This window comes from Colobus angolensis, unplaced genomic scaffold, assembly GCF_000951035.1.
Source record: "Colobus angolensis palliatus isolate OR3802 unplaced genomic scaffold, Cang.pa_1.0 Scaffold244, whole genome shotgun sequence".
In the NCBI taxonomy this organism is placed as follows: Eukaryota; Metazoa; Chordata; class Mammalia; order Primates; family Cercopithecidae; genus Colobus; species Colobus angolensis.
The window spans coordinates 2,250,819-2,277,117 of NW_012115644.1; the positions used below are offsets into that span (position 1 = coordinate 2,250,819).

Consider the following 26,299-nt stretch of genomic DNA (forward strand, 5'->3'; position numbering starts at 1 on the left):
CCCAGGTTCAAGTGATTCTCCTGCCTCAGCCTCCTGAGTAGCTGGGATTACAGGCACACATCACCACACCTGGCTAATTTTTGCATTTTTAGTAGAGATGGGGTTTTACCATGTTGGTCAGGATGATCTCGAACTCCTGACCTCGTGACCCACCCACCTCAGCCTCCTAAAGCGCTGGGATTACAGGTGTGCGCCGCCACGCCTGGCCAGTGATATTTTTATTTATCGATAATACAAGTGAAAGTTTGAGATTAAAAAGAACCAGGCAACTTATGAGATGACTTGCTGAAAAAGATGGTGAGCCTCTGATAGCCATCACCTAGACTTCAATTCTGTTTAGTAAAATGGAGTTCTCTGAAGGATCGTTTTAATGCTTACTAAGATACCTTTCTAAAATAAAAATCATGGCCCTCTCATGTTCTTAAGATTCACTGTTAATAGTAGTTTTTCTGGGGGAAATGGTTAACTTTTTCTGACATCAATTGTAAAATGTGTTTCCTCTTTGGGAACTGTTGAATGATGCAGCGTGGGGGTAAGGTGGAACCACGTCTTGGAACTGGGGAACTACCATGTACAAATCCAGTGTTAGAAAATGACTCTCGGCCTGGTGCGGTGGCTCATGCCTGTAATCCCAGCACTATGGGAGGCCGAGGAGGGCAGATCATGAGGTCAGGAGTTTGAGACCAGCCTGGCCAACATAGTGAAACCCCGTCTCTACTAAAAATACAAAAAATTAGCCGGGCGTCGTGGCGGGCACCTGTAATCCCAGCTACTTGGAAGGCTGAGGCAGGAGAATCGCTTGAACCCAGGAAGCGGAGGTTGCAGTGAGCCGAGATGGCGCCATGGCACTCCAGCCTGGACAACAGAGCAAGACTCTGTCTCAAAAATAAAAAAAGAAAAAAATGACTCTCCACTGGGTTCTGTGAATGGTAGGTGTTTTGACTAACACATCAGCTTTCAGAAACTCATTTGAGATTCAACCAGTCATCATTGGAGAGGGTACAGCCACTGTTAGTCACTATGTTATACAACAACATACACTAATTATGCTTTCTCTTGGTGAGTTGTACGGCTCACATATTTGAAACAAGCTTTTGTGTTGTCCCACCTTGATTTTAATCCCTTTAACATTTCAACCTAAGTAACTCATTAAGTCTACCAAGAGTATAAGGTGTGGCTATAATTTTATGAGACTAATTTTCTTGTAAACAGGCATTGATGCCACATAAATAGTAATCTGAAAAAATGCTTTGAACAATGAAATCATGACTGAGCTTTCAGTACTATACTTTGAAAGAATCCATTTGGCTGTGTAAATTCTATTTTTTAAAGTGGTCTCACTGTTTCATCATCACAGTTTTAATGTCTATTTTAGCATTTTTTTTCTTGCTACTAGTTGACATGGCATAACACACTTTAACTCCTGAAAGACAGAGAACCCTGTCATTGATACTGATGTTATTCAATGTTTTAGTGAAAATCACCAACTGTAGCTGCTGCAGGATTAACCAACACAACTAATTGACAGCATGGGCTTTTCAATTAAACCAACTTGGGTTCTAGTTCTCAGTTCCACTGTCTTTCCCTGTGTAACCTAGAGAAGCTATTTGTTCTCTGGATATATCGGAAGAATGGGCATAAGGATGGAACCTATGCCATAGGGTTGCTGGGGACTGAGCGAAGTAGGTTTCAGGTGTTGAGCACACTGCCTGTCATCTATAGGCCAGTTGTGAAGGAAGCCCCCAGTAACCTGTGTTCATCGGGTTACAGATGACAGCCCTGAACATGTGACAGCAGTGGGGAATAGGCTGAAGATTCAGAACAGGACTGAGCGTTGGAAAAGTGAGTCTCAGAAATTAAGCGGTTGGGCTACCTGGCAAAAAGACCAGTGCTGGGGCTCTGCACTCCACCCCACAGCTCCTCTGGAAGGTCTTCCTGCGCTTTCAGAGAGGTGCTGGTTGGGGCTAGTCAGAAAGGGGTTGTTGTCACTCAGGTAGACTACATGTTATGTGTGAGCAGTAGACTAGATGATTTAAGATCCCAAACAACAAGTGTGTGGGAGAGAAGTTCCCAAGATTCTCCTAACACGTGGTAATTAGAGAAGTGGTGGCATATGAACAAGAGCAGAATGATGCTTCATTCTATCGTTATGTAGTTTTATGTATTTATTTTTATTTATTTTGTTGAGACAGAGTCTTGTTCTGTCACCCAGGCTGGAGTACAGTGGCGTGATCTTGGCTCACTGCAACCTCTGCCTCCCAGGTTCAAGCCATTCTCCTGCCTCAGCCTCCCTAGTAGCTGGGATTATAGGCACCCACCACGACACCTAGCTAATTTTTAAATTTTTAGTAGAGACAGGGTTTCATCATGTTGGCCAGGCTGGTCTCAAACTCCTGACCTCAAGTGATCCACCTGCCTCGACCTCCCAAAGTGCTAGGATTGTAGTGGCCAGTAGTTTTAAATGACATTAGGTGACTCCTAAAGATTTCTTCAGAACACAATTGTGGGAGTCCCTACTAGGTCTATTATTTAGCCAAGGGAGCAATAGGATGGGCCCTAGGGTTGAAACATTGATCATCAAGGAGGGGAGAGGATACCATAGCTAACTTAAACATCAGTTTGTCAAGCTGGGTGGGGTGCAGCACACCTGTAATACCAACTTCTTGGGAGACTGAGGTGGAGGATTGTGTGAGCCCAGGAGATTGAGTCCAGCCTGGGCAACATAGCAAGACCCCATCTCTTAAAATAGTCTGTTGAGGTAGAATCCCTTTGGATGACAGAGTGGCAATGGAGCCCTTCATGATGTCAGTAAACCACCGAGACATCTCAGCCTTACTTCTATAGATGCAGTTACTGGAATATTCTACCAGAAAATGTGGTCTGTTCTCAGGCAAGCGGGTATTAGGAGAGAAAACCTCCTGGAGTAAGAACTCTGCCCTTGCTACCTGCTCTTGAACAGCTACTTCACCATTTCACTCAAACTGCAGGTGTAGAAGACAGGAAATTGGGATGCCTCCAAAACTAGTAGGGAGGGAGGATGGCATTTTTGAAACTGAATTTCCTACTTGAGGCAGTTTGAATGGTTCCCAACTGCCTCATTCTGTGTGGAGGTTTTGGTATATGCTGCTGGGAAGGTAGTTTTCTGGAGCCCTTTAGCCTCAATGTTCAAGTTGTAGGGAAGGGTGGGAGTGGAGAGCAATCTATCCTTCCACCACACCAATTTGTAGTAGGACCAAGGGGGCTGAAATGGAAAAGCTCTGTCCAGCCTCAAAGTCTACGTAGCTAGGCAGAGACTTTAGCTTGCACGTGTGCGCGCACACACACACATACAGCAGTCAGAGTGAACAGTGCACACTGATTGCTTAGAACCAGATACCGTTTCTGCACTCAGCCTCGTGGTGGCTTCTGCCGCTAGCTGGTACAATGTTATCACAAATCACAGGACTCATGTAAGGATATTAATACTTTTATCTTGATTTTTTTGTTGTCCTCCCCTTAAGTCTTGTGTGTGCATGTGTGCGCGCACACACACCTTTATTAAATGCATGTCTTTATTAAAATAATTAGTTAATCCCAAATGCCGAGAGAGAATAGCACCTCTCATCTCATTCACATGATTTGCAGTTTACAGTGCCTGCCCCTTCCCAATTAACCATGGCCTCCTTGAGACTCTGCACCTCCTTGACATCCTCATCCCTGCCAGCTAAAGATCTCATCACCCAGTCTGAGAGATGCTGTTCTTTTTTTTTTTTTGAGACGGAGTCTCACTCTATCGCCCAGGCTGGAGTGCAGTGGCCGGATCTCAGCTCACTGCAAGCGCCGCCTCCCGGGTTTACGCCATTCTCCTGCCTCAGCCTCCCGAGTAGCTGGGACTACAGGCGCCCGCCACCTCGCCCGGCTAGTTTTTTGTATTTTTTGGTAGAGACGGGGTTTCACCGTGTTAGCCAGGATGGTCTCGATCTCCTGACCTCGTGATCCACCCGTCTCGGCCTCCCAAAGTGCTGAGATTACAGGCTTGAGCCACCGCGCCCGGCCGAGAGATGCTGTTCTAAGGAGCAAAGGCCTGGGGAAGAACAGAGACAATCTAAACAAATCTGAGTATAAAAGTTGCAGTGGCCACGATATTGTCTTGCGTTCAGATTGAAAGCACTTAAAAGCCGGGTGGTTTTCAGAAGGGCTGCCTGGATGGGTTTGCACTCTCTAGGACCAGGCGCTGAGGAAAGATCAGCCCCAGCTAATTGGAACATGAGAAGCAAAGCAGGCACAGCCTATACCAGATGCCAGCATGTGGCGAGCAGATGAGATTGCTCACAAAGCACCTCTGAGCTTTGGTGAGCCCTGCAGTGAGCATTGCACAGTCCTGGCTTTGTGCAGCGCTGAGGGCTGTCTCCAGAGCTGAGCATGGAGGGCAGACGAGACTCTAAAGCCATTGTTGCTGTCCTCCAGTTGAGCAGTGGGAGTCTGAACTAACTTTGAAAGGACCTGTAATGACAACCAGGCCAACTTGTGGGCTCTGTTTTACTGTGGTTGCCTCATACATCTTCCTGTTGGGGAAAAAAAAAAAATCACTATGGTATAGAATATAATTCAGTGATTCTACTGATTTCAGATTCCAAGGCAAGTTATAGATGGAGAAGAGAAAATGACTAGTATACAAATTCCACTGTGACTACAGAGAAAACCGTTAAAATGATGTATGATGACCTCTATTTGTATGCAGTATTCTCATTCCATCTGGCAAATACATTTTCTACCAATTTCCCCCACTTAGTGGGGATCAAAAATTTAATAATTTAGCTGGTAACATCCCAAGCTATTATATATTAAGAAAAATATTTATATGAACATATCAGTGTAGATGACCCAATAAAATCCAAACTCTGCCCCTTTTGTACAAGTACTTCCATGATCCTGACTCCAAAACACAGTGCTTAGTCCTGTTACCAACTGCTTCCCTAGGCAGAAATACGCTCACATGTTCCGTGGCTACAAGGCAGTACATAAACGAGATACTTTTTGCACTGGACAAAAGATGTTTTCTAACACATTATAAAACAGTTCAAGGGGAAATTAATTTACTAGTCACTTCCTGTCAGGCTTCTCTCTCCTTTACCTCTCACATACCCTGGCAGAGGTCTGTGACGCCTTAGCCCATGAGGAAGTGTGCCCAGAGGGGTTTACTGTGCTGTTCCCAACAGTGGGATGAGTAGATTTTGTCCAGCTCTGTGGACTCTAAACCAGGGCCGCCTCCTTCCTAATATAACCTATTTTAAGTCCAAATTACCATCCAGGGAAAAGGACCCTTGCACATTGTAACAAATACAGACAGTAGGCATTTCTTACATGCCTACAGTAGACAGACAATACAAAACATTTTTCTGGCGTCCAGTTATTTGAGCATAGCCCATTAGAAAGTGCTCAGTAGAAATGTACTGAATGAAGGCAACTGTTATTTAATGCCAGTTTACTGTTGATGAACAATGTTATAAACAACATTAGCACTGCTTCTTCAATAAAGGCAAATAGACAGTTTCACTTGTCTCAAGTTTTACTATAAATTATTAAACATGTATGTAGTTTACTTTGATTCATGCTCATAATTTTTATTTTAAATAGTTGCTGTTAGTACACCCTGCCTAGAGGTGAATCACCTTGGTACACTCTCCCCGAGTCATGCCTGGCTGCAGAATAAAGATAAAAGTTTTCCCAGAAAAAAGTTGAAGAAATTTAGAAAAGCCACTTCCAGAATATCCGCCAAATAATTGCCAAGAAAACCAATCTTATTTTTTCCCACAATACTTAAGTATAAATGGTGTATAGAATGACATCCTTCTATTAGTATTAAGATACTTAATTGCCATCAATTTTTACAGTTTCTATTAAAAAGCAGTCCACATTTTCTTGTGTATCTTTAGAGGTTAGGTTTCACATGGCAGCTCTTAAAGTTCTCATCTTCCACGTCTGGAAGATCACATTCTGTGGCGGAAGTGGTAAATGTGATTTTTCAACAACTACTACATCATGTGGATGTTAGGTGCCTCTTTTCTGTCAGAACTGTGTATTACTCGCTCATGACTCTTCTACTTTAAAAGCACAGCCACACAGACATCTTGTTATTGTTCATAGGCCCTTTATTAGAGTTTCCATATTGTTGCAGCCGTAGACCAAACTAGAGGAAAAATTTATTGTATAATACTTAAGACAACTGTAGTCATGAAACAGTTCAAAGTCACCTTCCAGCTAAACAGGTAGTTGCCAGCAGCCCTAGCAACCAAACTAGAACCAGAAGGAAAACACCCCTTCCTACAGACCCGCATGCCAGCTGTGACCTCAGAGAAGGCTAAGCTCCCAGAAAGAAGGCTGACCTAGCCTCTTCTTGGCACACAGTTCAGCTCTGAGTTCGCTGCAGGGAAGGAGGCCAAATCCCTTCAAGATCAAACAGAAGAAGTGGCCAGAGGAGTGTCCCTCTCCCCGCAGACACCCGCTTTGATCCCTATCTCTAGGGGGACTATTGACTCTCCCCCAGAACTGCTGCCTACAGAAAGCAGGATTTGGGCAGAATGATCCCAGAATGAGCTCTGTGCAGTGACATCAAAGTTATTTGGGAAAAATTATTCTGGAAGAAATACAGGAAACTAGGAGGGGACCAAGTTTGTGGAAAGAACTGGCTGAGGGTCCAAGCAACCCATTTCTTTCAACTACACTAATTTTTTGTGAAGTTGAAAGACATGGATTATTAGATTCCATAGCAGGATATACATACCTGAGACTTGGGGCTTGGCCTCTGCATTTTTTTTTTTTAATGTTGATATATATATATATTTAGAATTAGGCAGCTGGACTCAATTTAGATGATCCCAATTTTGTTGGCAACATCCAAAGCCTCGTAATCAGGAGCTAGTCGAACATATGCCTTTTTCTCTCCATCAGGCCGAATCAGGGTGTTGACCTTGGCCACATCAATGTCATAGAGCTTCTTCACAGCCTGTTTAATCTGGTGCTTGTTGGCTTTAACATCCACAATGAACAGAAGAGTGTTGTTGTCTTCTATCTTCTTCATGGCAGACTCAGTGGTCAGCAGAAACTTGATGATAGCATAGTGGTCAAGCTTGTTGCTCCTGGGGGTGCTCTTCCGAGGATATTTGGGCTGCCTCCGGAGTCGCAGTGTCTTGGGCCGCCTGAAGGTGGGTAACGTGCGGATCTTCTTTTTTTTTGCGGCTGTGGACACCTTTCAACACTGCTTTCTTGGCCTTTAAAGCCTTCGCTTTGGCTTCGGCTTTAGGAGGGGCAGGAGCTTCCTTCTTCGCTTTCGGCGCCATCTTGTCTGGCCTCTGCATTTTTGAGAGGAGGAGGAACCCAGGGAGAGAAGAGTTGATTGGGCTTTGGCCAAGCCTCAAGTCTCAGGTATAGATCCAGCCATGCCTGTTGTTCCCTTGATGAACCGACTTTTGTTATTAATTGCTTTCTTTCTACATCCAGAAGAGCTCATCAATGTGTTGGCATAATGCTCCACTGTTACCTCCCTTATCATTTTGTTGGATGTTACCTCCCTTACCATTTTGTTGTATTTTCTAGTTAACTCTCAAAAAGATCATGGTGGCAGCTTTAGACTGTTTTTAACTAGTTGGTTCATGCATGCTAAAAAAAACTCAGAGATAATTTTCAAATGAAGTTCTGGCCAGGGCTGAATATGAAACCTTTATAACAAGTAGGCCCCCTAAACATAACTTTTTTTTTTCCCCCGGTTCAAGTTTAGGACTAAATGAAGAGGAATTGAAAAGGTTCCAGAGGATAGTAATGAAAATGATTAAAGGACTGATGATGAAAGGTTCAAGGAATTGGGATTACTTAGCCTGGAGAAGAGAAATTTGAGGGGTGATTTAATGGCAATCTTCAAGTACAGTATGAGGAGGGTTATTGTAAGTATGGTAGCCAGCTGTTCCCCAGCTGCACTGAAGGTTACAAAGGGGAAATCGAGCTAGAATTTCAGCAGAGAGGTTTAAGTTGGACCAGTGATAGTGGTTCTTAAAGTAGCTCAAGGGATAGAAAACCATTGTGGAAGAACATGACATATTCACTTTTAAACTTAAAATACAGTTTTTCCTAATCAGATACCAACTTGTAACATGTACTAGTAAGGTAAAAATTACAAAATACAACTCAGGACTTAGAAAATGTTGACTGGGAAGATGGGTGGGGGTGTTGACATACCTTCACCACTGGGACCCCACGATGTGGAAGCCCAGTTTGAACACCAGTGAGCTCTGAAGAGAGGCAGTACCTGTGGACTTTCAATGAGCACCACAACCAGATGGTGGGAGCCCATGATCTGTGCTTAGGAAAGGACTCACTCCCATCTGACAACCCTCTTTTTTTCCTTTGACCCTGTTTCATACCTACACCTGGAAAAGGAGGGAGGCGCAAGCCATACAAGTACTTTTGAGGACTGCATGTCTAGGAGACAGGGCAAGGTGCCCCTATACAGCCAGTGCTGGCCTGTCCCTGGAGAAGGCTGCACCAGCAGCACCCCTCTCACACAAACTGCTCCTCTCTACAAACCAGCTCTGCCCTGGCCTGTGGATTTAGTTCATTACCAATTTTAGGTTATCAGGAACTTCACTCTTAATAAAATGACACTTTTTAAAAATGTTTTATTACAAAGCTTCTTTTAAAAAATGCTCAGCACGTTAACTCAAACTGGAATGACAAACATTAGGATGACAGTTTTGGGCAAAGGCTGTGCCTTGCTATTTAAAAAAACTGGGTACATCAATGCTCATTTTAACAACTGGCATAAAATCCCACTAATTGGCTAATAAAAACAGATACAAATACAGAACATTTAAAGTAATAACAATTCAAGTGCTGGGCTTTTTACAACAAGGGGGTGATAAGGAAAGAAATGAAAATTCACTGCAAACCAGTCTGCTGAATGCATCTGTTAAGGTTTACTGTTTAAAAAAAAAGAAGAAAACCGAAGAAAAAATAAACTGAAATAGGGCTGCCAATTGCTACCAACAGAGTGGATTTGGCTATTACATTTATTTAGCTCTATGGAACACCTTACAAGGGCAGAGAAGCCACTATGTGTCACAGGCAATTCACAGAGAAGCCACTTACCAGAGAAGCTGTCTCAGAAAAAGAAGGCTTCTTTTTATTTCATTATTTCAAACTTTTCCAGAACTTTGAATTTCATTTAAAAGCTCATAGCTAGCAAAATATACAAGAAAATTAAAACTAAAAAGTGTAAATTTAAAAAATTCAAGTTTGAAAAAGCAAACAAAAAAACTGATCCTTTTGCACTGTTAAATAAAAGCTTTAGGAGAAAAGAAGAGAAAGAAAAATGAAGACAGAAACAGAGAGGGAACTCTTCCACGAACTCCTCCACTGGGGTGCTGATGGATGTGCTGGTTGCTGGCTCCAGTTGCGCGTGGCAGGCAAATGCAGCCAAGTTACTGTCCTTGCCGAAAGGTTACAGGTTTGGATGCAAGATGCTCTGGGAAGTGCACACAGAGATGAGGGGAGAAAAGCTGCTCAGCTGCCCCACAGCCTGCTAGCATTCTCACGTGCTTTAACATTTCCTTTTAAAAAACCTTTTTATGCTTTATTTTGGAACTTGGCCCTTGCAGTAGATGAAAGAGGAGTTGGCAGTGATTGTCTTTATGGATCAGGGTCTCTAGCAGTGACCTCAGGGTAAAATTGATGTCAGTGTTCCTTTGGGGTCGACTGGGCAGGCCGTGGAGACAGTCTGGATTTTCAACAAGCTTCCATCTCCAGAAGAGGTCCTGGGGTCGCTGCCTTGGCTTTGCATGTTGGGAATGAGCTTCGTTTTCCACCTCAAGAAGGAACAAATGAAATGCTATTAATATGAATTTGCCGTAGGCCTTAAGATTATAACCTCTATTCCATACCATATATGTCTTATAACTTCTGCATTTAATTAATCCATTTTGCTGATCTGGGGATGGCTAAAATGAATTGCCCTATGCAGTCAAAAATCCTGAGAGTACACTACAGAGTTAATATAGTGACATTTTTACTTTGGTTCCATGTATATGTATGCACAGAGTTATGATGTGAAATGTAGCTAATACTCTGGGTCATGGTAAAAAGAACAGAAAAAAGTTTGAAAAACACAAGTAGGAAACAGCCAAACAAGAATAGGGAAGACAGGCAACAGCCAGATCAGGGAAAGACGTGTCATGCTGCAATGTTTGGTGTTTTGAGTCCACTGTGGGAAGCCATTCTATGATTCTACATAGGACAGACATATTCACATTACCCAACGCACTGCCAGCTCCCGTGACGCTGTGTGCTCTGTCCGCTCATATTCACAGTCCACAGGATACAAACTTCTCCCTTTTTCCTTAAGATCTTATAATTTTCAAGATTTTTTTTTCCTTCCTAACATCTAGGATCTTTAATGTTAACCTCGGAAAGGACACTCAGCAAATATGTTAAAGTAATGTTGCCAGATATTGGTGATAATGATTTTCAAAAAAGAGAACTCCCACATCCCCAAAACTTTAATGATGTGAGATTTTTTAAAAAGTGATTAATAGTAAAATGTAACAGTGTAACAAGATGAGACAGAGACAAAAGGAAAGTAAAAGCATGGCAAAGTTCCGTTCCTTCACTCCAGAGAGCACGTGCTTCCACTGCTTTGAACTTGGGGAGGCTGCTTTCCCTTGGTGGCAGCGATGCTGGAAGCACCTTCTCAACCTGGGTCCCTCGACAGCCTCAGATGAATCCCAACACTTTGTGCTTGTGATTGTGCTATCCATGTTACAAGCAGGAGTTTCCTTTTAGAAACTCAGTCTAAATAATGGTGGATTATCGTACACTTTCATTTCAATGGAAACAGAAAGTAAAAGAGAAATAAAAGGAAGCTTTGACATAGTTTAATAATGAACACAAAAGTCTAGATGGCAAGTTACAGTCCACGAAGTACTTTCCACGGAAGGATGGTGATCTATGGAATGGGAACTGTGAGAACACCTGCCCCTCAGGCTGTTGGAAAGAGAGGTTTGGCTCCTATATTTAAAGTGCTCACAAAGTGCACAGAGCACAGCAAGCCCTGCAAGCAGGTTAGCTAGTATTATTATTCCAATTACGCCCAATGCGGCCCCTAAAAATGATCGGGACTACTAAGAAGCTATTTGTATACCTGGCTAGCTACTGAAAAAGCAAAAACCAACCAACCAGCAAAAAACAAAATAGGAGGAAATCAGCCACAGAATGATTTCAACTGAGGAGGTACTTCAATGACAATTTCAATTCCTATCCTCCTGGAAAATCAACCATTCCTTGTTTAACAGGAAAACACTACTGCGTTGTGATACTTTAACTGAACAGAGGTATGGATCCCTCACGCAGAAGGATCAAAGAGCTATGAAGGACCCTGCCTTTCTTGGAGAAAGAAACAGGGCTCTAGCAGAGCCTGGGGTGGGAGAGAGGGCACCCCACAGATTCCTATTTACATTATAATTTTGCATCAGAGATTTTCAAAGGTTTGGTCCAGGTTGCTCTTCCTGGGAAGGTTTTCCTCTCAGTCTGACATGAAAACATTTAGTTTCCTGATGAGGCCTGGCCTTGCAGTCCTAGGCTAGCGCCTGAGACAAGCACTGGGGCTCAGAATAGACTGGCCATTGGCAGCCAGCAACGCCTGAGGGAGACAACCTGCCCTTCTGTTGGGCCATCCCTCCATTGCCTGACATAGCAAACCCCGAAGTACTGAGGTACAGACAACTTCCATGGCCCTGCTGTGGCTCCATTCTCAAGCAGGGCTAACACCTCCAACCTAGAGCACCTGCACTTCCGGCTCCACCAGAGTCTTCCTGTCCCTTCACTGCCTTACCTAAGGGTGGCTTCTCCTTTCTTCTTAAGCTGAGTACAAGTGATAATACAGTGGTTAACACAAACATGGGTGCCCAGAGATGGCCATTAACTAAAAGATAGTATGTCACTTACCCAGAAAGAGTCTACATCTCCTAATAAAGTCATCTCTTTCCACAGTCTCACATTTTCCCACCTGTTATTTCCTTATTTCATGGGGTCACCTTGAAAATTCTCCTGGAAGGTTGCAGAGAGCCTCTGTACAGTTGCTTCCCAAAAAGCAACTAATCCCTTCCAGGGACTAATGCTTAAAAAAAAAAAGCAAATAAATTCCTTCACTATGAAATGAGGCAGTTTGTCCCTGGTGGCTCTTTTAAAACACAGGGACGTCAAGGGAGACCAAGTCTTACCTCCGAGTGGGAGAAACGAGGGCCTTGCAGCGCTGCTTTACAGATACAAAACAGGTCCAGTCCAGATTCTTTTCAAGAAACCACAGGCATGAGGCTCCAGAGGCCGGAGCGTTCCCACATCTAAGACTTCACTAGGGGGCTGCGGCTGAAGCTGGGCCAGGCCAGGCAAGCTCTGGCACAGCCCAACCCACCAGTGAAGTCTGCGCAATCAAAGCCAGCAATTACTGCTCTCCGGCTGCGGCTGGGCTTCAAAGGAAGTGAGGCAAGGCCCATCTTACATATGTTCAGACTTGGGCTCCCTCCACCAGGAGTCACCACGCATTTGTACTGGGGATGCAAAGGCGGCACGAGACCCCACCCCACCCCATATAATAGAACCCCTTGCTCTCCTGGACCAAATTCCAATCTTGACAAAATATCCCATCAACCAAAGGGAACCAGGAACCCAAATGGGCAGAGTTCCTTACTAAAAGCCCAAGCAATAAAGATGAATCTAAAGATTTCAAGAGTGGGCCTGTTCTGGAGATCAACAGCACCGACCCTGGGCCAACAGGACTTTACAGACCCTGACTCAGGAGTGAAGAAAGGGAAAGCAGGAAATTCCTTCTCTCTAAGCGCAAACAAATGTAAAATCCTACCAAAAGCAGAGCGCTTGGCCAGCTCATGTCCTGTGGGTTCCTTCCCAGGCTGTCTTCTGGAAGGGAGGGCCAAGGAGACAAGCCTATGGGTGAGCTCTGAGGTAGCGGAGTGGAGGGTCAGGAGCAGGCAAGGGCCAGCCCTGTTACGGTGCCACTCAGGGCTCACTGGCCAGTCAGTTCAAGCTGTCCAGGCCAAGGCAAGGGCAGCAAAGCTGGTGTCTAGGAACAAAATGCACCCCCGCCCCATCATGTACTATCACTTCCTTGTTCAGAATTGGTGAGGTTACAAAACATGTGAGCTGGAATAAAAGATCCTTCCTTCGTCGTCCTCTTCCTTTTACGCCACTCTCAGTTGCTACTAACAAGAGGCAGGGGCCTTAAGCGATGTGCAGTTTGAGGGGAGAACATTAGAGACTGGTTTTATGAGAGGCGAACAGATTCACAGTTTTAACTGCAAACCTGCATTCCAGCAGCACACCACACACCTCGTGCCTACTGCCTCCCTTTTTACGCCTTGGGAAAAACTGACAAAAGCCTGCGATTTGAGGGTGTGAACTCTTCTGCTGCACAACGTCATGTGTGCATGAAGGAAGAGAGGTACAGACTTCTAGAGCAGGAAGCAAGCATGGCAGAGCTAGTCTACTCCTGTTGTTTTAGCAGAGACTGAGGAAAATGATCATAAAATGACTGGCCCATGGTGACCCCTAGGGAGTCCCAGGGCTGGGCTGTTCCCTAGGCCTCCTGGCACCACAAAAGTGACAGTCTCGTTGACTCGAAGGTGGTCTTGTCTATAAGAAGCTGGTGAGGGGGAAGGAACAAAAACACTGTCCACTGGGCACTGATTTGCCAGGCACTGGGACATGGACTTTAGAATTTCACATAATCATCATTACAGTTTGCATCTTCCCACCCACTTACAGATAAGGATACTGAGGCTGCGTGAGGTTCGGTAACTTGCCAAAGGTCACGCAACTAATAGGCAGCAGGATGAGCTTCTGAACTCTCAACACGTGCTCTCTCCACCATACCTTGGAACTAAATTATCATTCACTTTCTTCTCTCCTTCCTACCTTCCATCATTCTGTCTGTCCGTCCCTAGGCAACAACCCCTGTATCCTGGTGGAGGCAGTCCACATCTGTAACAAGTGTCCCCCAGGATATCACGCTCTGTTTGAAGAAGCATGATAAAGAGAATCAAACACATAAGTTAACTTTGAAATTTAAGTCCCTAAGACTGGAAATATAACCTACAAAAGCCAGCTTCAGCTTCGTGACAATAAACATTACCCAACATTTGAGAAAAAAAGAAAAATGAAAATATGTGGTTAGGAAGGTTAACACTGAGTTTTGTTTCTGCAGCTGAGTGACTCCTTAGTCCCAGCATTCAAGACTAGTTAGTTAGTCCCCTAACCACAAAGCTCTAAAACAAAAAGGATTCCCAGAAGCTGGAGGTAGGAGGAAAGGGGTCACTGGCCACTCCTGGATTCATGTTCTACCAAGACAAGGTTGAGTGACCTGTGCGGCTTCCTCCGCTGTGGCTATTCAGAGTGAACTACCATCGGCTCAACCAGACTTTGGCAATGTCAAGATGACTTTGAGACAAGTCTGTGACTGTTAATGAATTACTCCAGGGGAATTCTTCTGTAGCTACTGGTTTCTCTTCCTGATCAGCCTAGACTTCTGTGTCTGTCTCCTCTGTGAGGACGTGTGTCCTATTTGTAGACTGGACCTCCTGGTGCAGGTCATGACCGCTAGATCCTTCCTATCACGGGAAACATGGGAGAAATGGTCTTGAGCAAGTTTTGAAGGAGAGAGCCTCAAAAGCCCACTGCAGTTCTGTCAGCTGAAGGGCTTCCAGAGGACAATAACTAGCTAGGTAGACCTCCCTCATCTACTCACCTCCAAACGCTATCCAACCCACATTTCTCTCACACTAAAGATGCCAAGTTCACCTTCCACAAATGAGGTGACAGGATCAGGGCACAATTTTGTCTTTCCCCCCGCCCCCAACCAAGCCCTTCCACAGTTATGACAGTGTTTGTGTGTGCACCTGTGAATCTGGTTAAGCACAGGGAGGTGATAACTTGTGTGGGTTAGAGTGTGGGCTCTGAGGACAGACAGTCCTGGGTTGGGTTGGATCCTGGGTCCATTGGTTACCACCTGGAAATCTTGGGCATGCACTCTGAATGCACCAAACACGTTTCCTCATCTGTAAAGTGAAGATAAGAAGCTGCTCTACCTCATCAGGTGCGCTGCGGGATGTGGGAAATATATGTGCAGAGCTGGGTGAGTGCGGGGCAGGCGCCCTGAAGCAGCGTAGTGAGTGCAGTAAACAGCAGAGGATGGAGAACTTGGGCTCAGAGCTGACAGTAATTCACTCTGCGGACGCAGCGCTGCTGCTCACCAGCTGAGTGGCCCTGGACAAGTGATGTTTCCTCATCCTTCAGACAGGACTGAAATCTGTCCCCTCCACAATGGGGCTGTTACAGAATGAGAGGAGGCAACACATGCAGAGGCATCTGTTAAAGCCTCCAGAATGTGGCAGGTGGTCCATACAGGTTGGGACCATTTCTGCTGTTCCAACTTCATGCGACACATTCGGGGCAGCAAGCAAGATTCATACTATTACAGAACTTCTGGTAGAAAATTAAGACCAACAGAGTATTCTGCAAATTAACTAAAATATCTGTTATGAAATGGAATGTTTCAAAAAGCTGATGCTAGATGAGAAAAAGTAATCCCAATAGAAAAAAAAGTTAGATTCACAAAAACGATATCTAGGCATTTAGAAAAATTTAGTCCAGAGACAGATGTAAACCTTAAGCCTAAACGTGAGCAGTTTAACTTTTAATGCTTTTAATTTTTCTCTCATTCTGTCAAAAAAGAATAGTTACTTTGCTAAAGGTCACAGACAGCTATGAGCAGCAGGATTCCCCACTCATGTGGCTTTCAGTAACATGGCAGCTTCATTTATGAAGAACACTGCTGAGGAAAAACACGTTAAAATGATCTCAAGGTATCACAGTAATGTCATGAAATTTATGTGCAAAAATAGCACATTTTAGCCTTTCTGAAAAGAGCCCTACCCTCTATACCCCAACTCAGACTCCATTTACTTTTAATTTATATATTATTCAATTAAGCTTTATTTTTCTGGTTCCTAAATCCACACAAATCCTAAGAAACATATTATTGTGGGCAGAGGGTATAGTCCCAAACAGCAAAGGAAGCCACAAAATAATTATTAAAAAGCAGTTTCTTAAAATTCCACATTATTTGGGGTCATTTAGAATAGTATTATATAAACCACCATACTCCTTGTGGCATATATAATATCCACTGTAAAATAATGGCATGACGTATTTGTATTCAAATCAATTTCAATGTACTCTGCTGAAGAAGACAGAGTTGCATCCAAAAGTGTTTTGAAAAATTACATATTTTGACACTTAAAGATGTAAACCATATAGGTTATCTGAAAAACTCCATTATCCAGAAGGGCTCATTTCCACACAGTTCCTCACCACTCAGTAACAAACAGTTCTATCAAACAAAATTTATCCAAAACACTTCTTTTTCATTCTAATATTCTACTGCATTGATCTTAATTTCATTTTGTAAGTTTTCATGAACAATACTAAACATGAAGCATCTCAAGAGGGTTTTAATGAACCTCATATACTTCTCTCCCTCTGCTATTATTTTTTAATGGCATCCGATCAGTCTTGCTTACCTGAGGCAACTTAAACACAATTCTAGCTCCTCTGATCATTAAGGAGAGAAAAGAGAAATGATGGAAGGGATACTGCCCATTCTTAAAAGCTTTCACTGCACCTATGAACTTAACCCAATTTCTTTATTAACACAGAGCTGTCTAGATAAAACCATCCCAACTACCAGCTTACTAGTGAGCTATAGTGGACATCTGTCTGGCTGCTGCCCAGCTCTCCTCTCCATTATCCCAACTCCAACACTGTTAGAACAGTGAGCTCCTGCCAGCCATTTTGTACAATGTGACCTTCTCCTCTGACCACAGCTGATTATGGATTGGGGTGGAAGTTTGACCCAAGTTGGGCTAACCAGAGTCGCTTCTATAGAATTTGAAAGAATTATTGTCTCTTTGGGAGATGATATCATAACAACATACAGCTTGAGTGCTCTGAATATATGGCTCAAAGAACTGAGCAAGTCAATCTGGGAAAGGAAGGAGGAAGTGATTTTCAGGGAAGGGCAGATGGAAGAAGCAGAGAAAGTCTCTGGACAGCTTTCTAATTTCCAGCTTTCTTTTTGGCCCAATTTCCAGCTTTCTTTTTGCACTACTGTCCTTGGATTCCACAAGATGGTCCTACATCTTTAAAATACATTTCCCCTTTCTCCGTAAGTGAGCATGGTTTGTTTCCAGCACTTACCATCAAAAGGCTCCCATGAATGCGCCTAGGGACCCTGGAGCAATGGCCAGGATGTGAAAACCTGCCGTCTACGCATAATTGAGTCCAACCAAACTGTCATTATGCTGCTATTGCTACTTAAGACGATGAGACCAAGCCTGAGCTTATCTGTAGTCAAGTGTCATCACCTTGTGAATCCTGTACACATTTTCTGTTAGTCTGTGACAGATGTCACAGGGATTTCTGAACACAAGCATAAGAAGAAGGAAGACATGGGTAGGCCGTCACCTCAGACTGCAGCATTCCCAGAAACGACGCGTAAGGGAGCCTCTCCGGGCCACCATAACCTTCACCTCCTATGCAACGATCTGGCCATCCGCACACCGGCAGTCGCTTCCATAGGACCTCACCACTGTGGTAAAATGGCGGCCCATGGTTCCCCCAAGTGCGGGACAGGGCTGAGCAGGGTGCAGACATTTTCCCAGGAGGTACCGAACTGTGGCCAAGGGTAGCTGCGCTGCCACGTGTTGACCTGGCTGCCATGGGACGCTTTGTTCTCCCCAGTTTGACACTCCCCTTCTCCTCCCCAGATGTAGGCTTCCTTCCCAAGAGTTCTGAACCCCCAGGGGTCTTTTGCTTGTTTGGTAACAATTCTAGCTGAGGTGCTTTCTAAGTATGTTACAAAAGATAAAGAATGGAAAACAGGATATCATTTTTTCACTTTCTAGTTGTGGAAGCCTTAATTTTTACTCTGAGATTTGGACAAGACTTAAGAGTTCTTCAAGCTGCCACCAACTTCCTTTTAATTTTATTAATTTTTAAGAACCTGGTTTTGTTTTCTAACTAGACATAACCAAGAAGCTTACTGATACTTAATGTTGGTGACAACATTGTGGAACAGAATTTGGACCAAAGATTAGGCAAAAGTGTCCAACTTACCAGAGTGAGATTCAAAAATCATAGGAATTAAATATTTTTCTCAATGAGACCACTGAAAATATTTAGAACTCTCCCTGGCAGCTCTAAGAGGACAGGGCTAAATGTTGAACACCAGGCACAGTTCCTGGCAGACCCTCAGGGTTGCAGTCCTCTCACTGGTCCAGATGATGCTTCTATTCCCACTCTGCAATTTGTCAGCTCTGTAGCACAGCTTCACAGGACCCAGGAGCCCCAAGTTCTCAAGCCTTAACCATCTCATCAGGCTCTCAAACATCATCATCAAAGAAAAGCCAGAAATAATCTTTTATAAAATGTAATTCCAAGTACTGAACATTAACTTAGCTTAGCAATTACCTCTCATGCTCATCTCTTGGCCCTAGGGAAATAAAGGCTGAAGTTTTTATTTAGCAAAATGTGTTTAACCAGAGGATTTTTTAATCTTTTTTCTCCCCCCCTCGAGACAGAGTCTCACATTGTCGCCCGGGATAGAGTGTGATGGTGCTCTCTCGGCTCACTGCTACCTCCACCTCCCATGTGTAAGTGTTGCTCCCCACTCAGCCTCCTGAGCAGCTGGGATTACAGGCGCCTGCCACCACACCCAGCTAATTTTTTTGTACTTTTAGTGGAGACGGGGTTTCACTATGCTGACCAGGCTGGTCTCGAACTCCTGACCTTGTGATCTGCCCGCCTTGGCCTCCCAAAGTGCTGGGATTACAGGCATGAGCCACTGCGCCCAGTCTTTTTTATCTTTCAAAAGTAGCCTGTTCCTTCTTTTAAATTAACTCTTACGTCATATAACTAAAGGAAATACATTAATGTATCTAAAAATATCTTTTCGATCTATATAATTTAAAGATGGTAGATTTTTTGTATTTGTTTTGATAAATATTAAGCCAATTTTGAAAATTGTTTAATTAGTAAATTCAGAGTCATAATTCTCTCCAGCACTTTAAAAATTATAATTCTTTACTTCTTTAATTTCATATAAATCTTAATTAAGTCAGGAAGAAAGCAAAGTTCAGTATTTGATAATAATCTCTAACTTCTGACAAATTTAAAGGTGGTATTCCAAATCAAACATATACCCAAACACTGGAAATTTACATCAATTCTATTACTATGCTATCAAACCCCCAAATTCTGCCACCAACCTGACAGCTTGAGTGCTACTACAGGAAGCCTTCCTTGATTTCACTCCCATTTACATATTTCTTAATTCTCTTTCTTATTCTATTTTTGTATCAGACACAACATGCCACTTCTTCACAGCATAAAACATACCCTTTTATAACTACCCATTTAATATGTCTGTATCTTCCTAAACTTGAAGCTCCTCCAGGAAGGGATAGGGTCTCATTAGCAAGCACCGCCACCGCCTAACAGGATTCGTGACTTGCAGCAGTCCTCACTAAATGTTTGCATGGTGAGGAAACAAGTGATTAGACTTCATGACACTGGCCTTCCAGCTGGACCCAGGACAGTGTGTGCAGCCTTACCCCTGAGGTCCTGGGCTCCCAGCATTCCCACAAATGACTAGTCCGAAAAACTAAACGGATGAATCTGGCCTCTCCAAAAGATCCTGCAGCTTGGGGACCACCATCTCCAACCTGGAGGAATGGCTTTTAGGGATCTCATTTCCAATTATCCTAAAAGTTTCTCCGCAGTGTTGAGACCACATTAATGGTAATTTATTTGTTTCAATCTGATTTCACCAGAGTGAAAATTTTTTTAATGCTCAAAAGTAGAAACACATGGGAAGACGGGAACACAACCGGGTGAATAAAGCACTGCTTCAGGAGCCAGCCTCTCTGCTGGGCTGCATACGGCCACAGCGCTGGCACTGCTTATCAAAAAATGGGAAGCATTCCATGAAACCCATAGGATCTTTAAAGAAATGAAAACACAAGTTTTTTGTTTTCTAATTTTTCTTTGAGGGATGGGGTCTTACTTCATCACCTAGGTTGGAGTGCAGTGGTGCAATCATAGCTCACTACAGCCTTGAACTCCTAGGTCCAAGCTATTCTCAATCTCAGCCTCCTGAGTAGCTGGGACTACAGGCGTGTGTCATCACGCCCAGTCAGTGGTTTTTATTTTTCGTACAGACATAGTTTTGCCATGTTGCCCAGGCTGGTCTCAAACTCCTAGCCTCAAGTGATCCTCCCACCTCTGCCTCCAAAAGTGCTGGGGTTACCAGCATGAGTCACTGCATCTGGCCTAGCTTTACCTTTACTCATCAACTTCCCTTCAGAATTGAAAACCAGCTGTGTGAGATTCCACATCACACTCTTTGACAGACTGGTTATTTTGTTTTTTTTGAGACAGTCCTGTTCTGTTGCTCAGGCTGTAGTGTGTGGTGTGATCTTGGCTCACTGCAGCCTTGACATCCTGGGCTCAACAGATCCAACCACTTCAGCCTCCCTAGTAGCTGGAACTATAGGCACACGCCACTGCACCCAGCTAATTTCTGTAGAGAAGGGATCTTGCCATGTTGCTCAGACTGGTCTCAAATTCCTGGCCTCAAGCAATTTACCCACCTCAACTTCCCAAAGTACTGGAATTACAGGAATGAGCCACCATGCCGGGCCTGTAGGATTGGTTCTAATCAAGTATTTGATTATTTCTAAGGTGAGGTCAGCACTAGTATGACTGTAGTCTGGCAAACAAGGAACCATATTATTACATTAGTGGAAAATCAAATCCTCAAACTAGAGGCAATGTTTCTAATATCCCAGGACACAAGGTAGCCATCCTGGGGAGGAAAGAGGGACACGGGGTGATCTGTACAGGAACTGAAGAACAACCCCATCATGTATAAGCCATTTTCAAGGTCATGCAGAGCCACTCAGACATAAAATGATGACTATAAATTAGAAAATGAAAAAAGAGATCTGAGTCCCTATAATAACACTGGGAGGCAGTGCAGACCACACAAAAGCAAAGCAGACCAGAAAGCTGGACTTGAGGGAGAGACAGACAGGGATCTCAGAGGACGCTGGACACAATCCTTCACTTATACCGAGAAACCAGAGGCTTTAGGTGACCTGCCCCAGGCCACATAAATTTACACAAGAGCTAATCTGGGAGACTGGGTGACCTCATTCCTGTGCTCTGCTGTTTCCATAACATGACGCTCTGTTCCCTTTGTCTTTCATTTCTTTGCCAGGGCTCTGTTCCAGAACAGAAGACCCCCTCCATTTTCTGTGACAACAAGAGTTATTTCTGAGTGCCACCTCCTCAGAGGTGCCTTTCTTCACCATACAACCTAAAAGCAGACCCTAATTTACTCCCTAATTTATTTTTATTATAGTACTTATACCTTCCTGTTTGTTTTTTTTAAATCAACTACCCTCACAGCAACATAGTGAGCACTGTGAGAATAGGGACCTTCTTTGCTCCATCCAGCACTCTATTTCCAGGTCATACAAGTCTCCACAGGGCCTATCTTAGGTGCTCAATAAATGCTGAATCATGACTGAATAAGTCAGCTCTACACAAACAGACTATTTCTGAATTCCTACAACAAAGGAAGGGGTGGGGGTACAACAGAAATATTATCATGGCTAATTTATGGAAATCTTTATGAAGGTGGATCTGAGCTCCTCTCTACTCTACAATTCTTATCCAATAACTGCCAGTTCTGGTCTCCAAACTCAGGTGGTGTGCAGGGCAGTGACTTCGAAGGCTGCATGACTGATCCGGGAATGAGAGGGAGGGCAACACCAGAGACTCTGATTACAGGAAGCTCAACCAACTGGAGCCTCACCAGCGGCGGGATGGCCTGAGAATGTTTTTGGGGGGTAGGGTGGAGAGAGAGGGTTATTTTTGTTTTTCTTGTGCAGGATAGAGAGAACATCTTAACCTTAAGAAAATATAAATAAGTGACAAGAAAGCACAATGACAGCTGTGACTTACTAGAAAAAGATGTCTGGGATACACTTTAGGACAAAAATAGCCATCTTTTACATCTAAAATACCACAGGATGCTAATCGTGAAGAACACCAAATCGAGTACCAAACTCTGAAATACAGAAATACATTTTTGCATGCTTTTTAATAAAAACAGCTTCACAGATTTTGGTGCAAACAGAAGTGAAGTAAATCGAGTACCAGCCCTTAGCACATTGCCACTCTGAGGGCTTTCTGTTTAGAGGCAGAATATGAAAAAACTTCTGGTCATTCCTAAGTGTTCAGTAATTAAAACAATTTTTTTTCCAAAAAAAAAAAATACAAGGCTTATGATTTTGACTAGATTTACTTCTACTATGAAGCCATGAGCTACAGGGGTGGGTGTCATCGGCCATGCTTACATCCTATCTGTGCTTCTAATAACCAAGCCAGGTGACTGGCTCAGAAGAGGTTCTTGATTAATAGCCACTAAGTTAAAACAATTATATTATTTTTTATCTTATATGAAGGGATGGTCCTCCCCTCACTTGGAGGAAAGTTTGCCACTCAGTATTAGTTTAGAAGAGTTTTGATATCATAAAACTACAGTGATGGGATTTGGAAAAACCTGACGAATCTGAACAAAGATGAAGAAAGTTTCACAGAGGAGAGGGCAATTGACTTAGGTCTCAGTAGGAGGAAGTAACGCGTCTGAGCTCCAACTGTGTGCTGACCCCGGGGGAGATCCTGCACATCAACCACCGCAGGGGGTAGGTATCAATATTCTCTTTTTCCAGGTAAGGAAAATGAAGAGTAAAAAGCTGAAGTAGATTGCTCAGGCAGTCACCTGATTTAAAATTCAGATCTATTTGGTACCAAAATCTCTGCTGGTCCCTTTGGGCAAGTTGTTTGAAACCTCAGCACCAAAATTAAGTTCTAAAAGTTTAGGTAAGGGCCACCAGGCTTAGTCAAGAGCCAAATGAGCTGCAGGATAACACTCTTTTCCTAAGAAACACTGCAGAGATCTATCCATTCCTCTGTAGAGGAAATGGGCTTTTGAAGCCCAGGGACAGCATGTGCGGTGCCCTCCCGCCATGTGGGGAACTGCTAATAATTTTGTTTGGACTGAGCGCAGGACTCAGAAGGGCTATGCTGAAAGTGAGGGGAGGCAGATAGCAAGAATGACTGGGGGCAAAGCTACAAGGGCAGGGCTGGGCAGACCCACACACTAAGTGGCGGGTGCTTTATGTTTCAGCCAATGGGAAGCACCGGCTGTTTCCATGTCGGGAAGTGACATACAATCTGAGTTGTGGGAAATCTTTCTGGGAGCAATGTGAAGGATGAACTGGTAGAAATAAAGCCTGGAGGCAGAAAAATTATTAACATGTATTACAGTACTCCAGATGGAAAGTCTGAGCACCTGAACTAGGGCTGTGGCAGTGGTAAGTGTGAGAGAAAAGGCTCAAGACAGACCCCAAAGACAGGGATGGGAAGACTTGGTGATTGACTGGACGTGTGTTCCTAGAGAGAGAAAGGATAACCAAAGGTAGCTCCTTTGAGAACTGTTACCAGGAGAAGATGTACACATACTGCTAATTCAAAGCTTAATAAAGACCAAGCCTTAATTTACAATGTCAGGTTCCTCGGGCTAGTGGTCATGTGGAAATAAATTAAAAAAATTATAGTAAAAAGAAATAAAATATTACTTATAAATACTAGAGTAAAATCTAGCAAGTTACTAATAAAGAGAAATACTTGATAGAAGAAACACAGTTAAATAAGTGACCCTGCCATATTAAATAACAGAAAAATAATAAAGCATATATCGCTTTCTGACTAGAAACAAATATATTACTTTTGAGTGACTACATGTGATTTCAATCGAGAAAAAATCTCTACTGAGCAAAAGCTTGGGAGTCCTGGGCTAAAATGGTGCTCCTCAGACCCACCCTGGATTTGCTGAGTAAGATGGCATTTTGCTTACTGTTTGTTGTCATTTGTTCTTTTTTTAAGCAGGCCGATTTGCCACTGATCAGTAAGAAATGGTTTAGAAGAGTTAGGGGAAAGGAAATGGAGGAAGAATAAATGGGCCAAAAGGGATAGAAAAGATAAAAGCATACTATATTGCAAATGCATAGCCGGTATAAAAACCATCAGATTTTTTAAAGTACTAATTTGATTTTGCTGAGTTCTCCTCTTTAAGGAGCAATGTCGAATGAACTCGTTATGAGCAAGAAGATTCACAAGCAAGTGCCTCTTTTTATAACAACTAACGTCAGCAGTAGGACCAGAGAGTCGTTCTTACCATGTTTCAGATGTAGGCAGCTGTCATTCTTGGACCTGTACCTGCAGAAAATTGTGTCTTTAACAAATTTTTATTAAAGAGGTTTTTGTACATTCCAAATACGTAGTAGCTACAATATCATGTGAACTTGTTTGCTTTACTTTTCATGGTTCTTATACCAGCCATTTTTATTTGTGCAGTACAAGTAAATAAAGGCCACAAGTAGTGGCCTTATTTTTAATGAAAGAAAAAAAGGAAAATAAATGGGACCTCACTGATGTCTTGAATTAATGTACAAGAAAGACAAACCCTATCATGATGCTTTATATTTTTAAAAAACCCAAATCACAAAAGAGATTCTCAAGGGAATACCAGGTAACACATCATTTAATCATCATAAAATATTGTATCTTTAAGGAGTTATATAAAATAGTGAAAAGGCAAGAGTGTTAAAGCAAAGTAAACACAAAGAGAAGCAAAAATAAAACAAATAAACAAAAATCCCACAGTTCACAACCAGGATTCCAGGTGACAGGGTTTGGGAAACAAGTTTTTACATGTACCTTCCCACAGTCACATTTAAAAGAAGGGTCTTTTAAATTTTTTAAAAGAATTTCAGGAAGAAAAAGCAGAGTTAAAGAATCATGAGTTATAGTGACAGAAGAAAGAATGTGTAGAGAGATGCAGACTGCTTTAAAAGGTGCTTGTCAGAAGCCTGAGGATTGACTGGAAAGTCTCATGGTGCCTACCTGATGTAGATTCCTGTAGTTTCTCTCTCTTCCTCTTCTTTTTCTTACCCTGGAAGAAGAGAGGTATACTATCATGTCACAGATTGTACCATGAACACACAGATGAATGTGATGTGGAAGTACAGGCAGGCGGTCAACAAAGAGGTAAAGATGACTCATTCTCTCTCCCTCTTCACCATCTCTATCTAGAAACAAAGTCAGAGAGCAAGAGAATGGGAGAAAATAGTGACCTGCTGACCTTCGTCTCTATAGCTTCATATTTAACATCATCAATATTGACACTGTGGGTAGACTCTTTGTCTCTTTCTCTCTCTCCCCCCCCCTCCCCACACACACACACACACACACAATGATGTCTTAAGAGCTGTGGCCATAGGACCTTCTCTCTCTCTCTCTCACACACACACACACACACACGGATAATGATGTCCTAGAGCTGTGGCCATAGGACCTTCTCTCTTTCTCTCTCTCTCTCACACACACACCCACACACACCCCACCCCACCCCACACACAGATGATGTCTTAGAGCTGTGGCCATAGGACCTTCTCTCTCTCTCTCTCTCACACACACACACACACACACACACACAATGATGTCCTAGAGCTGTGGCCATAGGACCATCTTCAAGGAAAGCCAGCGTAATGAGCTATTCCTTTTCTTAGTAACCAGCACACTTAGAACCCACTTCTGGTAGTGCTTAAGATAAACCTTACTGTGAATTTCATTGTCTAACTGAAAGTTCCCCGGTGTTAATCGAGTACCCACAGGCCCTGTGGCACAGGCACGACAAAACCAAGGAGAAAGGGAGAAGAGATTGAGAGAACCTGAGAAAACTGGAGATATCTCAAAGACTTATTTCTGGCAATTAAGGACCTTGCTTCCTAAAACAGACAAAATAACATGGATATGCACACCATTTTAAATACATTTCAAAACATCTCAATGCCAGATTTAAAAATTTAGATCCCACTTATAGTGATCTAATTTTCCCTTTTCCTTCATAACTACTTTGCCCTCAAAAATAATTTTAGGCTGGGTGTGGTGGCTCACACGTGTAATCCCAGCACTTTGGGAGGCTGAGGCGGGCGGACTACTTGAGGTCAGGAGTTTAAGGCCAGCCTGGCCAACATGGTGAAACTCTGTATTTACTAAAAATACAAAAATTAGC

At 43.2% G+C, this 26,299-nt stretch overlaps 1 protein-coding gene across 4 annotated transcripts in view; it reads right to left on the reverse strand.

The window, feature by feature from the left end:
• Nucleotides 1-8,631: 8,631 nt before the first annotated feature.
• LEF1 (lymphoid enhancer-binding factor 1) overlaps nt 8,632-26,299 on the reverse strand; it is a 119,596-nt gene continuing 101,928 nt past the window's right edge. For 3 of the 4 annotated variants that reach the window (XM_011945731.1, XM_011945729.1, XM_011945732.1), the window contains 3 exons: nt 25,129-25,177; nt 24,401-24,441; nt 8,632-9,836 (listed from right to left, as the gene is read on the reverse strand). In XM_011945731.1, coding sequence (XP_011801121.1) covers nt 24,407-24,441; nt 25,129-25,177 — 84 coding nt within the window. In that variant the 3' untranslated portion in view covers nt 8,632-9,836; nt 24,401-24,406. The remainder of the gene's footprint in view (nt 9,837-24,400; nt 24,442-25,128; nt 25,178-26,299) is intronic. The other variant, XM_011945730.1, reaches the window with a different exon arrangement.